General features: G+C 42.1%; 2 protein-coding genes across 3 annotated transcripts; one reads left to right on the top strand and one right to left on the bottom strand.

Moving 5' to 3' along the window:
• The first annotated feature begins 703 nt into the window (after positions 1-703).
• EMB1873 (porphyromonas-type peptidyl-arginine deiminase family protein) lies at positions 704-6,035 on the top strand. Its single transcript, XM_048701898.2, has 10 exons — positions 704-981; positions 3,850-3,963; positions 4,055-4,150; positions 4,224-4,308; positions 4,628-4,683; positions 4,779-4,857; positions 4,947-5,081; positions 5,178-5,413; positions 5,500-5,655; positions 5,769-6,035. Exons 1-10 carry the CDS (start codon positions 889-891, stop codon positions 5,856-5,858), a joined length of 1,140 nt encoding a protein of 379 aa, XP_048557855.1. The 5' UTR covers positions 704-888; the 3' UTR covers positions 5,859-6,035.
• An 829-nt stretch (positions 6,036-6,864) lies between these two features.
• Positions 6,865-16,547, bottom strand: LOC125538637 (ARM repeat superfamily protein). 2 transcript variants are annotated; one of them, XM_048701896.2, is made up of 21 exons: positions 16,326-16,547; positions 16,155-16,227; positions 15,933-16,055; positions 15,664-15,833; positions 14,867-15,025; positions 14,547-14,693; positions 14,326-14,389; positions 13,424-13,728; positions 11,941-12,069; positions 11,686-11,799; positions 11,516-11,602; positions 10,859-10,981; positions 10,632-10,725; positions 10,427-10,561; positions 10,206-10,340; positions 9,211-9,359; positions 9,007-9,138; positions 7,977-8,297; positions 7,581-7,721; positions 7,336-7,469; positions 6,865-7,145 (listed from the first exon to the last, which is right to left on the bottom strand). In XM_048701896.2, the coding sequence occupies exons 1-19, from the start codon at positions 16,410-16,412 to the stop codon at positions 7,587-7,589; spliced, it is 2,682 nt and encodes an 893-aa protein (XP_048557853.1). In that variant the 5' UTR covers positions 16,413-16,547; the 3' UTR covers positions 6,865-7,145; positions 7,336-7,469; positions 7,581-7,586. The 2 variants fall into 2 exon arrangements, with proteins under 2 accessions (XP_048557853.1, XP_048557852.1); XM_048701895.2 differs by having other exon boundaries at positions 7,336-7,511.
• Between the last annotated feature and the right edge of the window lie 123 nt (positions 16,548-16,670).

Consider the following 16,670-nt stretch of genomic DNA (forward strand, 5'->3'; position numbering starts at 1 on the left):
ACTTCCTGATATTATTTTAGGAAATTATACAATTTTTGTGTGTTTGGCAAAATCATAAAAAATGCGGTAACCACTCCCGTGCACTAAAAATATAAAAAGACGTTGTATTGTATGGTTAAAAGGATAGTGGTATTCTTCGTCTATCAAAGTTCAAGTTCTAGACTTGACACAGATGCTCGTATTTTTCTAGATTTATTATTCCTGACGATTCAGCTATGCGCGTTCAGTGGGAGGAGACGCTTTCGTTCGGTTACGAATACGTCATTGGTGACCTTGTCAATATCAAAATGATGTGCCGGATCAACCTCTCGAAAGTGCTTGTCGAGGTAAGGTATGCTTACGTGCATTCATTGGTGTGAGTGTATGCATCTGTAATATGTAAAACAAGTTCCCCGAAAAAAAATATGTTAAACAAGTAAATCATCGAGCGCTCAAAATGGTACTCCGAGTCACGCAGCACCACCGACGGCGGGCCCACAAGGTGCCTATCCTGGGCCCGGCGCTCCAGCGCCCCAACAAAAAAATGCGCTCGGGATTCCGGGGAATCTTTGCATTCCCAGGCCCCGGCCGGTAGCGGCGGGCCCACGCATCAGTAACCGCTGGTCACTTGGGCACCGCGCGGCGCAAAGCCGGTGACGTGGGCCCAGCCCTTGGCAGCAGGAGCACACGCCCCTGGACCCGCCCGCCTCACGATCTTTCTCACCCCCACCCCTCCCTTTCCCCCTCCCTGTACATAAAGCAGCCGTCGCGTCGAGGCTCAGGAGGCTCTCCTCCTCAGCACCAGCAGTATTCCACTCCATTCTCCGTCCTCAGATCAGCGCAGCGGAGGATCAAACCAATCCATCTAGGTTTGGCGAGCGCCGAGCCGAGGGGAGGGGACGGAGGAGGATGGTGAAGGCCATGGCGGGGTGCCCGGCCAAGATGGGCTTCCGGATGCCCGCCGAGTGGGAGCCGCACGAGCAGTGCTGGATGGGCTGGCCGGTACGTACGCGTCCTCCTCCTCTCCCTCTCGCCTCTCCCGTCGTGCCGTTCTTCGTCCTCATCCGACTTTTTTCGCTCGCTCGCCACGCGAGATTCCGATCGAATTCGTTTAGTCGTAGTGGTTCTGGTTAGAGAAATGTTTCGTTGTCTGGCCCGCGCAGCCGCAGCCGCAGCCGCTCGTTGGCCCGGCAAGGTTTGTCCGGCATGGCGGCAGCTTATCCCTGCGCTTGCGCGTAGCTTCTGCTGTTCGTCCCTGACGGCGCCGTCCCTCCCCGTGCACATGTTTGCGTACCAACCGAGATTTGTCCCCGCGTGACGTTGTTGAATTGAACAAGCAAAGAACAAAGAAATGCTACCTGACAAACAAATATGCCTGCCCACTTATTACTAGCACCCGTTTGTCATTTCTCTAGATGACCTGTTTGTCATATTGGTCGCTGACATGTGGGTCCCGTGTCACAATGTGAGCGAGCCAAAGAGTGGCCTGCTTTATTTGAACCAATTACGTGCGCTTGGCAGCAGCTGCCAAAGTTGAATTATTGGATCCCCTGTCAAGATTCCTTCTCCATTCTCCAGTGGAATCTTGGAACCGGGTCAGTGCTCTACCTGTATACTACCTCCTCTGTTCCAAAATAGATGACTTAATTTTATACAAAGTTAATATAAAGTTGGATCATCTATTTTAAAACGGAGGGAGTATGTTTTATTTGCACTCAACCACCAACTCCAACTGCATGTGCATCCATTCTCATTCGGTGGTAGATAAACTATTCCAATGAAACATGTTCTCCTTCAGAATAGAATAGACAGTGGCGAGGTATATATATTTGTTTCTGAAGTTTTTTTACCCCGCATGAAAGTGCTCTATTACCTACCGAAAATAAACAAAAGATATATGAATGCATAGCACTAGAGACTAGACATGACCACAATTCCTCTTCTCCCCCTTGTTGTCTATGATTTTCTGCCGCGCAATTCTACAACTGTGTATGTGTCACTGTTCGAGCCAGAAGAACGTCGTCTCAATATCTAATCCCGTGATGTCTTATCTCTGTGTAATTTGTAGTATGTTGATGTAACTTTTCCTTTCCTTCTCATTCTATGTTGCCGATTTACTATTACTCCCTCCCTGAAAGCTGTCGTCTTAGACATACATAAAGTCATATTTTCATTATTTTACTGTCATTATCTTAAAAAATATCTGGATTACAAACCTTCAGAACCATATGTGAAATTTTGACTTCAAAAGTATTTCCACAATATGTAATTTTTGTAGGGTTTTAAAAGCCCTAAAATCTAAAAAGTGGCCGCGCACTAATTGACGAGAACGAGCGGACGGGCTTCCTAACCATGCATGAATTTGTTTTTTTGTCTGCTAGTGCATGTTGTTATCAGCATTTAATGAGTTCACATTAGTTAGTCTGATTTGAAAGAAACAGCTTCACGTATAATTATTTTGGTTTTCTGAATTTTTAAAAAGCCATATTTTTCAAACCGCGTGTCGGAATTCAGATCCGTCTTCACTGTTGAATTCTTTACGACGAGATATTTGAAACTAGATCTCGCATGAGTATGTTTCGACGAAATTTTTTTGATGCCAACTTTCGCGCTATATTGTGCAACTTCAGTACTGCTTTGTGCGATTTTAGTACTGCATGGTGCAATTTTTTTCAAACCCAATTTTTTGGAGCTGCATCCACAGTAGTTGTATTGCACACATAGTAGTCCTATTTGGCACATGCACAGCCACAAAGTTACACAATCTGGTCCGTATAGTCGCATATGAATTGTCATAGCTTATAATGTAGTCTAGTTGTACACATTGATATTTAGTTGGCATGTAACGTAGTCTAGTTGCACACACATTGATGTTTAGTTAGCAGGACACTAGTTGCACACACATATGCTCAGTTGGCTTGTAATTTAGTCTAGTTGCACACATATTGATGTTTAGTTGGCAGGACACTAGCTGCACATACATATGCGCAATTGACGTGTCAATGTAGTCTAGTTGCACACAAATTGATATTTAGTTGGCAGGACTAGTTACACACATATATGCTCAGTTGGCGTGACAATGTAGTCTGGTTGCACATGCATTGATGTTTAGTTGGCAGGACTATTGGCACACACATATACTCAGTTGGCGCGGCAATGTAGTCTAGTTGCACACACATTGATGTTTAGTTGGCAGAAGGACTATTGGCACACGCATATGCTTAGTTGGCGCGGCATGTACTCTAGTTGCACACACATTGATATTTAGTTGGCAGGAAGACTAGTTCGTCGAAACATCCCCATATGGGATCTACTTTTGAAAAGCACGTCGCGAGGGTTCCATGGTGAAAATGGATCTTAATTCCGAAGTGCGATCTAAAAGTTATAACTTTTTAAAAATTTGAAAATCCAAAATAAATGCGTTTTCACATGTTTGCTTTTGTAGTACAGTACGTGATACTTTTTCTAAATAGAATTGCTTTATCAATTGGAAGGGACAAATTATTACTTTTTATGGATTAGGGACTAAAATTATCTGTTTTGGACCGGCCGCTCGGAACGACTAGCGAGCAGCCGGCCCTCGCTAGATCGGTCCTTTAAAAGCATGCAGCGACTGAAATTAGTGGCCAGGTCGTGTGAATGACAAGTTGCGACTGAATAATGATATTTGCTTGAAGTATTCTCACTGTTGTCATTGAGTATTATCACTGTTGACGACGTTTCATTCATTTTAAGCATAGTAGATCATCGTGTTAATTCTTTGAAAGAACTTTTGAGTTTCCTTTTATTATTGTGTATCCTCTTCAGCATACGCCCTGAACAATTTGAAGTGCATCATCATAATAAACATGCCACTTCTTTGAATCTTAGGAGCGTCCAGACAACTGGCGGGAGCATGCTGAGCCAGCTCGAAAAACATTTGAGAGAACTGCAATTGCCATTTCAAAGTTTGAGCCTGTCACAATTTGTGCAAGTGCCAAACAGGTGATACGCTTCACATGAACTATGCTGTAAACTGCTGCATGATCATGTGCAACACAATGGTATTCAGTTTCGATTTTTTTTCCATTGGCAGTATCCTCGTGTCCACGAGCTGATGGAACACCAACCGAACATCAGGGTGGTCGAGATGAGCATGAATGATTCCTGGTTCCGTGATACTGGTCCCACTGTGCGTAACTTATTTTTTCTCATATCCCTTTTTACTATTCTGATTTCATGGCTAACATTATCCTGGTTTTTAGTTTATTACCCGTGAAGGCGGATCAGATATAGGACTAGCAGAGCAAACAATAGCAGGGATTGACTGGGAATTTAACGCATGGGGAGGTATGTTGTTTTAAATTAAAGTACGTATACTTTTTTCAGTGCTTTCTCAGTTGCTATTTATTTTCGTCTAGTTTAACTCTTTCTTTGATAATTATTTGTGTTCATGCAAAAGCGCAGTTATAAATTCATGCCAATATCTTAGTAGGAACTTGCGAACGGTTCCATATTTTTTATAAATGCTATAGATGGCCTGGTTTGCACTAGCAAAGCATAGAAGCACTAGTATTTTCTGAGCAAGAATTTTATTACTTCTCAAGTCAATGTCTAATCACCTTCTCCACATGATGATTTAGTAAGTTCCGCTCCTGTTGGCCTGCAGGACTCGGTGGTGGTTGCTTTGATGATTGGAGTCTTGACAGAAGCATTGCCAAGAAGGTAAAGAGTGATGTCCTACTCTAAAACAAACTTGTATCTTTTGTTAGTTTCTTCCTGCTCTTAAATTTCTTCCAATTTTTGCCACTAATTTTCAGATAGTCGAGATTGAGAGGATCCCTAGGTTTGCACACACAATGGTTCTCGAGGGTGGAAGCATTCATGTAGATGGAGAAGGTGCTTGATCTGTCATATCGCTGTTGCTGAACAAAATGGTTTCAGTCTGTCTGGTGTTTTGCTAACGATTCTGTCACATTTTGCAAAAGGTACATGCATTACAACAGAAGAATGCTTGTTGAATCCTAACAGGAACCCTCACATGACTAAACTGGAGATAGAGAATGAGCTGAAAGATTTTCTTGGGGTCACGAAGATCATTTGGATACCTCTGGGACTACACGGTAAGAATGAAAAGTATTTTGTCACTTTAAAGGGTTCTGTTCCTCACTTTGAGAATCATTTTTTTACTGTAAAATAACGTTGTATTGATTTTCTAGGTGATGAGGATACAAATGGCCATGTTGACAATTTATGCTGTTTCATCAAACCCGGTGTGATTCTCTTGTCATGGACCGATGACGAGAACGATCCGCAGTACGAGATATCGGTGAAGGCACTATCAGCTCTCACTCAGGCGGTTGATGCAAAGGGGCGGCAGATAGAGGTGGTGAAGATCCACGTGCCAGGGCCTCTGTACATCACGAAGGAAGAGGGGGAAGGTGTTCTTGCAACGGTCAGTATTGCAGCTACGCTTCATGGGTCCTTTGCGACGCTGATTTCAACCATTTCTAACATGGGCCAGTGTGTGATTGTTTTCAGGGGCATGCTGTACCGAGGGTACCAGGCAAGAGATTGGCCGCCTCGTACGTGAACTTCTACCCGGCGAACGGCGGGATCATAGCACCAGCCTTCGGCGATAAGAAGCGGGACGAGGAAGCGCGCGAGGTTCTCCAGAAGGCGTTTCCTGATCATGAGGTTAGCCATACTACTCCTTTCGCCTGAAAATTCAGGCATCCGTGTTGTTAAAAGAAGAGGCAGATTGAGGTTAGATGACTGAACTGAAGGGGCCCGTGAACTGTTGGGTGCAGGTTGTGATGGTGGAAGGCGCAAGGGAGATCGTGCTGGGAGGTGGGAACATACACTGCATCACGCAGCAGCAGCCGGTGCGCCCGTCATAGATGAACGGCGAGGAAAGGCGACCAAGCCCTGCATTGGGGTGATGATTCAGCCATATTGGTTACGCCCGCAGCATATCGGTTGTACTCTGAAACTGCGTCGCGGGCCAATGGATGCATCTCATTTGGAGATTACTGAATAATATTGTGCTGTAGGTGTATTCAGAGTTTCAGGCTGTACCTTCCGCATTTGCATTCGCATTCCTGGATTTTTTTTTTTCCTGCTTGCCCTATGGGAAAGGATTAAATTCAGTCGGCCAATGCCACGCTTCGCGTCGGTCGCCTCCCTTCCTAGCCGTGCACTGCACGACAACCACACACACTACCATACCCCATCGCCCTCTTCCTCTTTTCCCCATGCAGGATCAATACCGACATCCTGGCTCTTTTATACGTACTTGCGTGCACCATCTGATGCCTACCATCTCAGCGCAGCCCCACCACCATTATAGCCAACCATGGGTGTCGCACAAGGGCGAGCGCTGCTGCGTGGTTGGTCTTGCAAAACCCGCCACTGATGCTGCAAGTGCGTGCATGGGGTCATTGCAAGCCTGGGCTCTGCTGCTGCAGCTTGCCCACGACTCTGCAAGCTGCAGACGAGTGCAAGCATTTCGTAGCGTAGCAGGTGGTGCTGCAAACTGTTGCAAGGGTACGAGCGGTGCTGCACTACAGGCTGCTGAAAGCAGGTCTTCTTTTCCCGGTTACGAAGTGTTGTGGTTGAGATTCTATATTCTCATCTAACTCCACATCATTTGATTTTAGGCGGAGATTTGTATGGGTTTTTTCCCTTTTTCTTTTTGGTTAATCAAATAGTATACGTGTTAGATGACACTTGGCAAATCCGTAGTTTCTAAACCCTGTCACTTTAAAAACAGTGACCACAGCTGATACCATGCAAGAACATGGGAGGGGAAAGAAGGTGCATAAGTCCAGGCCGCTGAAAGCACTACCAAACGCATAGAAGCCTCCCCTAGAAATAGTTTTCACGAGATCAAAATGCAACAAAATAGGATCGAGAAAACTGAGATCAAAATTTCTGCATTTACATGGCAGTCGAGACTAACCTTAACATCTATGTAGTGATCACAACACATCGATTTTGGCGCAATCAGCTTGGGTAGAATAGTACACGACAAACAGTTTCAAGGCATCACAAAGAAAGTCGCAACTTCTATCGTACTACTACTAATGACTAAAGTCAGAGCAATTTGAACTGTACTTCGCTGGAAGTCTTTGGATTGGCAGTTCACATAGCACCAGAAACATCAACGGTACACCTTTTCTGACCACCTGCAATAAGATGATACTGCTGTCATTAAGAGAATATGCACATGATTGCTAAACAAGAACTGTTGGGAAAATGGAGGAATTTTGGTAGGCTAAATAATAAAACAACCAGTACAACGTATCAATTGATTGACACCTGGTAGACGTGTAACAAAATTAGTATATGATAATGTTATCCAGCAGCATTTCTTACCTTTATCGGTAAGTAACAACCTTCAATAGACTGCTTGTAACAGCTATGCTACAGATGTAGGGCCACCTCTGCAATGCGACTCTTAAATTGAAAAATGCGGCACATTCCCCAGCCCACCCTCTTCATTGGGCCCTCTATCCAATATCAGAACAGATGAAGTCATCAGATGGCTGTGCCTGTCAGAAACAGATGAAAGTTTAATTTGAAAACAAAAATAAGTGGCAAATCAAAATCTAGTTACTCACATGACGTTATGTGGTGCTTGAAATCCCTACAAGCTCACTTCTATCCCAACAGTTCAACTGCAATGCTTTGGTCTTGAGTTGCTCAAATGCAAATTTTAATTTCTGCTTTTGTCCATATGTTACATCAGGCAAATTAGAATCCTGCAGCAAGAATTCACTTAAATTAAAACCATTGCCAGTCTGTCCGAAGTCTAAATACATTTAGGAACTGCAAAGCAAAGCTACCCATGGTATCACAGAAACTATCATTAGAACAAGCCTATCTGAGCTACATTATTATTTTATGCTTTCACTCTCAAATTAACACATTATGAAACAAAAATGTTCTATTTGAAGGAGGCTCAAAGTATATCTATATGACTACCAAAGAAAGGGATCTGTGTCATCATTGCTCACCAGCTGATGCCTTATATAATGCAGGATGCCTTTGATAGCCGTTTTACTCAAAGAAAGATTTGGATGGAGCCTCCGATCATTGAATAAGAAGACCAGTATGGTTGTGACAACACAAACTCGTTGTGAAAGCTCCCTTGGGTAATCTGAACTGGAGACAGATGAAAATCTATGCTCATCTGCTGCGAAAGATTTAAGCATCTCCAATGTGCAGCAGAGAACCTTGTCATTCTGCTCAAAAATGATTATGCAGGGCTTTATGAAGTATTGAAATAATCTTGTCTTATCAGATTGAAAGCCCACTTCATTTGTTTTTGACAAATCCTGCAGATGCATTATAACAGGGGGTGAAATTAATTCACATCCACAACCAACAGTGGAGTGCAAAGAGAACACAAGGAGTTAATCAAGAAATGGTGGTCAGGAGAAGCATGTGAATGATGGCACACCGCATGCTAATCAAATAATAAAGACAGTCATTAAATGCTCTTAGCATCAACCATATGACCTGCGCTACCACCATAAACACGGTCTATCAGTTAAGTAATATGTTCAAAATAGTAAATTATATTATGCCAAATACTCCCTCCGTCCCATAATGTAAGACGTTTTTTGACACTAGTCTAGTGTCAAAAAACGTCTTACATTATGGGACGGAGGGAGTACGTCTGTATGAGGTGACAGGGGTGTTCTAAACACCAAGCAGAGCTCAATCTAACCACCATTTTGAATATCTTTATAACATATACTCCCTCCGTTCCTAAATATTTGTCTTTCTAGAGATTTCAACAAGTGACTACATACGGAGCAAAATGAGTGAATCTACACTTTAAAACATGTCTATATACATCCGTATGTGGTGTCCATTTGAAATCTCTAAAAAGACAAATATTTAGGAACAGAGGGAGTATAAGGCAATACATTTCTGTAAGGCTTAAAATTAGCTGGAAAATAATACTGGGTGCTTGGAAAATAATACTGGTTGCAATAAGCTTAAAAATGTATCAACTTTCGAATACAGAAGGGTACTCACCAGAGCAGCGTCGACCAAGTAGCCAGCTATAAGCTTAATGAAATCTTCATTCATGAGCTTATTTGTTGCTGCATCGAGTGTGACAATAATTCTAAACAGACCATTCATGTTATGCAATGATGGTTTTCGTGCCTGCGGTAAAGCTAACATGAGTTCAATGGTTGTTGTGAGAATACATAAAAGATAACAGTTTCAAAAGCTCACAATCTCATTAGATAAATTATTCCACATCAATTCAAGGACCAGGGAGCCATCACCCATCTCAGATAAGTAAGTCAAAATTAAGTGATTCAAGGTCTTGAAAGTCTTCCAATTTGAGACCTTTTCGGCATCCTCCAGAGTACAGGACATGCCTAAATTAACAAATTCAAAGGCAAGTGTCAGGAAAAAGTAAAAAATAATTGAAGTGCACACATAACTATTCAAAAAATAAACCTTAGTGAGGGCATAAAACGTAGTCGGTCACAATGGTACATACACCCCTTGAGACTGAAAAAAATCAACTAAACTTCCTCTACCACCACCTCACCCCCTCCTACCCTCAATGTACACCGCATCCCCCACCCTCCAATCCCTCCTACAGGCAGCCGCCTCATCTAAACCCCTCTTTAGTCTCTCTTCATCTGCCACCTTCACCTCTCACAGCAAGGCAGAGGTAGCACACGAACAGAATGAGACAGCAGCGGCAGCATGCAAGTAGGTTCAGAGAGTATGCGAAGCAGCGAGGGGCCTGAGAGGTGACGGTACAGGTAGTGATCCACTCATGACCCCATGCTTTGAAACTCGCCAGAAAGAGCAATGAAGACAGTAGTGCCTGCCGCCATCACATTGGATTATCATTGCGAGGTTGTTGCATTTTTCTGGGTATCATGAGGGTTGAAATGCAAAATCCAGATTGCATTTTATCATGAGGCTGTATGTTTTCAAGAGGCTGCATTTATATGTTTCAAGGATCATGGAGATACATCTTTTAAGTTTAAAGGAATATCTGCAATCTTTCAGAAGTTTTCCATTGTTTCTGCTAAGAAGAACCTTCCATTTTGTATTATGAAGTCTTGTCACCGACAATGACTATCATATTGTAGTCACTCCATAAAACATTTTAAAAAATTAGCCACATAACCAACTTAATAAGAGCAAACTTTGCACTCCACTGGTACACATAAGTACATGTGAAAAAAGCATGTTGTGGTACTCACCACAATTAACATCAAATCGTGCCATTAATAATGACAAGAAACTGAGTTGCTCTGTTATCTGTAGATTCCCAGCCTTGTATGTTGATTGTAGAACTTCAATAATCCTAATTAACATGAGGGAGTCCAGCTTATCACCTGCATTATATAATTATATATTATCCACAAACCTCAATGAGGAATGGTTGTGGAATAAAGTGGTACTGTTGAATAAAAAAACTTACTTAAGCAACAACAGGCCAATGGCTCGATTGTGTCAGGGAGCAGACTGGAGAAGTAATAAAGGCATGAAATGACAAGTTCTTGGCAATCATGTGGAAGGCTAACAAAAGGCCCAGCCTCTACCGTTCCAGATGATGCTGTTGGCAAAATGAGATTAGCTGAAGATTAAAACAGAGGATAAGATGTCTTGAAAAGTGGATTACTTACATTTAGTGCCAAATAACTGTATGAAGGGACGCAGGTTTCCAAACTCAGTTTTAGGGAAATACTGTCCGATTTTTAGGAGAAGCTCCAAAACAACCTACGATAGTTCATATCATCATAAATTAACATAATTTATTGAGAAGGTTAACTGCAGATGTGTAACCTGGCTATAATGACTATGTTGACGAATGGTTTAACAGCTCTCTACTCGACAAATAAACTCAACATACCTTTGTAACTGAGGGAGCTTTATCAACTGATTGTAGCAATATTCCAGGAAGCTCGCCTATCCAAGCGCTACGATATTCCGATAAGCCTGAATCAATTTCAGTAAACCATATCCCTGATTTCTCCTAAGCAAGGATAAAAGAAAGATGTTAGGAAACACATCATACATCAGTACTCTGATGTTGTTTTCAGCTAAACATACAGAATGATTAAGTGCGGGGAAGTATCTTGTATTGGTCACACCACAAATTGACATGAAAAGTTCACTAGAAAGAAACTCAAAACATATCTACAGAAAAATGATTAACAGGTTACGGACACTCAATTTTTCAAATGATCAATTCTCAACATGATTGGCTGGTGTTAGGAGGGAAAGGAGAAGTTTGCTGTGAGAGCTGAGTTTTGCCATGTTATTTTTCTTTCCGATTGATCATTTGTCAGAATTTATCTTTTTTCGTTTCTCTTAGTGATGTGTTTGAACTCGCCATTCTATGTTTCATAGAGTACAATATGACTACCTTAACCTTTTTAATCCATGCAGCAATTTTGTAATCCATATCAGAATTATGTACATGCAGGCGAGCTATTTTTCTGGATGATTAAATATATTACATCACAACACATACAGAAACAATTTAAGTTCCAATAAAAGCACCTACAGGAAGTAGCATTTCTCCCACTGCATCCAAATACGGCAACATTAGCTTGCAATCCACCTTGGAATCTCTAAATGCATCTGTAAATGCCTGCAGTTCAATATACTCTTATTTCGATGAAGTTGCAAAATAACCAACATATTGACAGATCAGTAAAAGGAAATCAGCCATACCTCCAACAAATATCCTTTTGAGTCATCTGCACAATTGGCTATAAGACCCGGTATACAAGTTATAAGTGGACTCAAATGCGTTTCCATGAGATCCTTGTTACGAAGTACTTTTGCCTGGTAAATCAAAAGAGATCACCAATCAGAAAAATATAATAATGAAATGGCAGAGGAAAAAACAGAAGACGCCTAAGATTTATCAGCAAGAAAGGGCAACAATACACATCACTTGTTGAAACTGTTCAAACCACAGACAACCTTTGTAAATAAAGAAGATACAAACTGGCATAACTCCTCAGCTGGAAACATTGTATCATCCACACATGTGCTCAAGCACAAAAAGAGTTCAGCAATTTTCAGATTGAAGACGAAAAATCTGTCATCTCCCTGCCATGAGAAACACAAGTTCATAAGAACCAAGATAAGCTGTGAGCAAAATGTTTGTTATGGCAAAAACCTTCTGAAGAAAGCAGGATTAAATGTCTTATGTTAACACAAGAGCTCCGTTAACATCACAAGTCAATACTTAAGTACAAAAGCATATAATTACCAACAAATTAAAAACCAAATGTTCTGTATACATTAATGCACTACAAATGCACGGACATTCTATCCACTAATCCACAAATAGGACCAGCAACTTTATGTGCCATTCGGAACAAAGGAAAAACATAAGAATTTTGGAGGATTGAGTTCCCATAGAAATGTTTCCTAACAGGACGTCAGAAGAAAGGAATGACTCATAAGGAGACCATCCCATAAATTTTGGGTAGGGTGTCACAATTTCATGTGCTTCCCCTGTCTGACAACCTCGTATAATCCTTCCCCAGACCCCACCTGGCGTGGGAGCTTCTAGCACTAGGTCTGTCCTTCAGGTTTCAGCATTTCTCATCTTGTAGGAATCTGGAAAACATAACATCCAGGCCTCCTTTGGTTTGTAGGAATTTCATAGGAATTCTATAGGATTGGATTTTCAAAGGAAGAATTCCTTTGGAGCCCTTTGGTTTGTAGGAATGGATTTCCTATTCCTATGTAGGATAGGAACCAATCCTTCACATTTCAATGGGAAAAAAATTAACATTAGCCTAGACTCAATGGAAAAATTCCTATCATATGCATCAAATGACATCTCTTTCCCTATAGGAATTGAGATGCATATCATCTCAGGTCTCCTTTGGTTTGGAGGAATTTTGTAGGAATTCTATAGGATAGGATTTCTAGAGGAAAATTTCCTTTAGAGTCCTTTGGTTTGTAGGAGGAATAAAATCCTATTCCTACGGACGAATCCTTCCTACCCTCCACATTTCATAGGAAAATAAACATTAGCATATACTCAATGGAAAAAATCCTATGATTTGAACCAAAGGAGTAAAGGACATCCCTTTTCCTATTCCTATTCTATAGGATTTGAGATACATGTCATCTCATTTCCTATGACTTTTCTATTCCTATAATTTTCCTACCCTATGAACCAAAGGAGGCCTCACTTCCTATGATTTTCCTATCCCTATGATATTCCTGTCCTATGAACCAAGGAGGCCCCAAATTCTGGTGCTCTTCCAAGTCCTACATTGTTTAAGGTCGCGTGTTCTAATGAGACCATTAAGGAATCCTCCATTACCTCCTAGTCAACTTATGTTGGATTTATTCAGCAATTTGTTATGATCCCTCCAGAGCTACAAAATCAAACCATACAATGTTTCGCTCTAATAGTTAGTAATTAGCAGGAACAACTTCATACCTTCTCATGAAACAAGCGTTTCACTCCCCATAATTTCTTTAGATATACCAACACAGAACTATTCAGCCAATCAGGCCCAAACTGAGTATTTGATCTACCAAATTCCATCTGAGATTTCTTTGCCTCGTGAATAAATGTTGTACATATTAGATGCAGACAATGAAGGGCTGATAATAACGCTTCACTTGACTGAGCATCATTAGCTGGCTTTGCACAGATTTCTGAAGCTGAAACCTCTATCGAATTAACGAGAATTCGGATGAGGTTCTGAAGTTTTATTAGTACATCAGATGTTGCAAATGCTCCTGCAATGCAGTAAGTGAATAAGATAATACAATAATAAGGATGAAATTACAGAAGAACATAACCGAAAGTAGCAAATAGTCAGGTAAGATGTGTCATGTGTATCTACAAGATAAGAAAATATGCTGCTATAGGGCTGTAATAGCTGCTTATGCTATCACCCATAAAAAAATGCCATTTCTTACAGTTTTGCTCTTACTTCATATTCCGAATCCAACTAAACAATCCAAATCAATTATATGTCAGTTAACTCTCCTGATTATACACTTTCAGATCTGCTGATCATAACGAAAACAGAAAATGACCCTTCTCAAAAGCTATCCCAATAATTAGTATTCGGAGTTCACTTATTTCGTGACCAGGTTAGCACTTAGCAGACGGTAGATCCCATTGAAAACAATGTTGAAGTGTTAAATATCTAGGGAGTTGAGTGCTCAAGCGGCTAAATATTGGGGTTTCTCTGATCATGTTACAACTAAATTCACACTCCGCGTTATTCGTTCCTTAAAACTTTATAAAATGTGGCGGCATGGTGGAGCTGCACAAATTTCATTGCAACTAAGGAAGCAACAAAAGAGGATGGTGTTTACAAGACTTACCACTTCCAGGGTTATCTTCGTCAAGGGTAGGTTTCCAAAGTTCTCCCATAGGACGGTTATGAACCTGTAGATCACGAGCAAAGATTTCGATCATTACATTATACGTATTCTACATTTCAGAACATGTGCACTTGCTATTTCACCAAGTTCGCCATCACAGTTCCAGGTGCGGGAAGAAAAAAATGAAGGAAGAAAAGATTCAGCTTGCTAACTGCACAAACCAGTCGATTTGATGCATCATCATTTTCCGTCACACGAGCAACCAAGGAAAGACAGTGGGCAAGCCCGGCAAGGACACTGTTAAGTTTACTCTTATCCTGCAGATGGATTCTGTCGTTGCTCAGTACAGCAACGAAGTTGTTGAAAGCCTGTCAGAAGGAATGGTGCAAAAGAAATTATTAATTAGTAATGAATATGGCCAATTACACACCTAGCAGGAATGACAATCAGTCTGAATGCATTTCTAACAAACTAGACTTCATTAGCACAAAAACAAGCATTCAACTTTCAACACATCAATACATGACTGAACTCCACTGACCTGTTCAGCATATCTGGGAAAAGAGGATGGGAAATTGAGGACCACGAGCTCCAAAAATCTGAAAGCCATTAACTGGATATCCATAGATAGGTGTGTCATTCCATTCAAAACATTTGCCATCAACAGAGATAGTGTACTGCGGGTAGACATTGCATTGTCCTGTAATAAACAGAAAAGTATCACATGATGACATCTAAAGCCAAGAAAATAGGAGTAGATATAGAAAACTGGAGCAGGTCAAGAGAAAAATAATAATATAAGATGCTAAAAAAGCAAAAATATGGCATATATGAGCTTATACTACTTAGAAGAGACTCCAGGGTCCGCGAAACAAAATAGACACTAGACAATAGTGGGTTAAACCAGAATGAAGGAATGTTTGGTGCTTCATTGTTTGGAGCACATTAAAAATTATCACTGATCAACAAGTTTTCAACAAATAGGGTTTCAATTTATATTTGCATATGCAGTCAATAAGCAGCTACATTATGGTTCGCGAAGAGAAAAAAAGGAAAGCTTAGAGTTTCACTGTTTGGAGCACCTCAATGCATTATCAATGATCATCAAATTTTGTAGAAATGGTGCTTCAATTTATACTTGCAGATGCAGTCAATATCAATAAGCAGGCTAGTACATTATGGTTCATGAAGAAAAAAATCATCACATGATCAAGACTCAGTTTGCACCCTGTGCATATAGGGTGATGCAAAAGGCTAAACATAGTATCTCCATTGTTCAAATAAATGTTCTGGTCATCCCAGCAGCACATTCGGTCGCAGAAGGGAGGGGGGGTTTACCTCTTTCAAGGATGGGAATACAAGAGACTGCAGTAAACTGTACAACGAGTCACGAACCACCTTGTCACTGTCACATATCCGTTCCTGCAGCTTCTCAATCATAGCAACCTTGTGCAGTTTAAGCTCTGCTGGATGCTTGGTGACAAGATCCTTTATTCCATTCATTGCAGCTACAACAACAACAACAACAAAAAACAGCCGTGAGCTGCTGTGTACAGAGTGTATTAGACGTCCCAATGCGCCGGGGCAGAGGGTAACGGGCAGCTCACCTCGCCGCACTTTGGGATTGTAGTGGACCGTCTGCTGCAGGAGCTCCCGCAGCGTGAGCCCGCGCTTGTTCACCGCCATGCCCGCCCTCTCCGACGCCATGGTCTGCTCCGGCAGCACGATCACTGCACGCAGAAAAACACAACAAAAGCAACCCTAGTTAAGCGCCGCCACACGTCAGAACCAATTTACTACTAGCAACGAAGCAATGTGGCTCGACTCACGTTTGGACTTGATTTCCGTGTTGGTGGCGTTCTTCGGCGGCGGGAGCTTGCGCCCTACCTTGTGCTTGTACTTCTGCGAACCACCAAGAGCTTAAAGGGTTAGCATCGGCGGTGGCTCCGAGCGGAGACTGGGGGCTGGGGAGCGCTTCTGGGGACGGTCGCGGTGGTTACCTTGAAGTCGACGCCGCCGCGCTGCTTCGGCTTGGACTTGGCCTTGGGCTTCTTCGACGCCGAGGCGCCGCCCGTTGGTCGTCCCATGGCGCGGGTCGGTGGGGTTGCTCGGGACCGGAGGCGGCTGGGGAAGAAGGAGGAGGCGGCGGCGGCGGCGGCGGCAGAGGCAGAAGATATGCGAATAGCGAAGAAGTGTTGTAGTCGCCGGGGAAAGCGAGGACAAAGAAACGAGGCCCGGTATAAGGCCCAGTTGGCCAGTTTGCCCCGCCAGTCAGGCCGGCCCTCTTATGTTCAGGCCCGCTTCTTCTCTGCTTATTCCTAAAGAAAAAAAACTTCTTCTCTGCT

This window comes from Triticum urartu, chromosome 2A (assembly GCF_056163025.1).
Source record: "Triticum urartu cultivar PI428250 chromosome 2A, HENAU_Tu73, whole genome shotgun sequence".
Lineage (NCBI taxonomy): Eukaryota > Viridiplantae > Streptophyta > Magnoliopsida > Poales > Poaceae > Triticum > Triticum urartu.

Bases quoted from the DNA above. Each gene is read 5' to 3' on its own strand.
- EMB1873 (XM_048701898.2), top strand. From the start codon at position 889: ATGGTGAAGGCCATGGCGGGGTGCCCGGCCAAGATGGGCTTCCGGATG. The intron at 4,151-4,223 runs GTGCGTAACTTA...CCTGGTTTTTAG, and splicing joins TCCGTGATACTGGTCCCACT to TTTATTACCCGTGAAGGCGG. The intron at 4,309-4,627 runs GTATGTTGTTTT...GTTGGCCTGCAG, and splicing joins GGAATTTAACGCATGGGGAG to GACTCGGTGGTGGTTGCTTT.
- LOC125538637 (XM_048701896.2), bottom strand. From the start codon at position 16,412: ATGGGACGACCAACGGGCGGCGCCTCGGCGTCGAAGAAGCCCAAGGCC. The intron at 11,603-11,685 runs GTATGGCTGATT...ATTGAACTGCAG, and splicing joins CAAAAGGATATTTGTTGGAG to GCATTTACAGATGCATTTAG. The intron at 10,341-10,426 runs GTAAGTTTTTTT...TATATAATGCAG, and splicing joins ATTGGCCTGTTGTTGCTTAA to GTGATAAGCTGGACTCCCTC.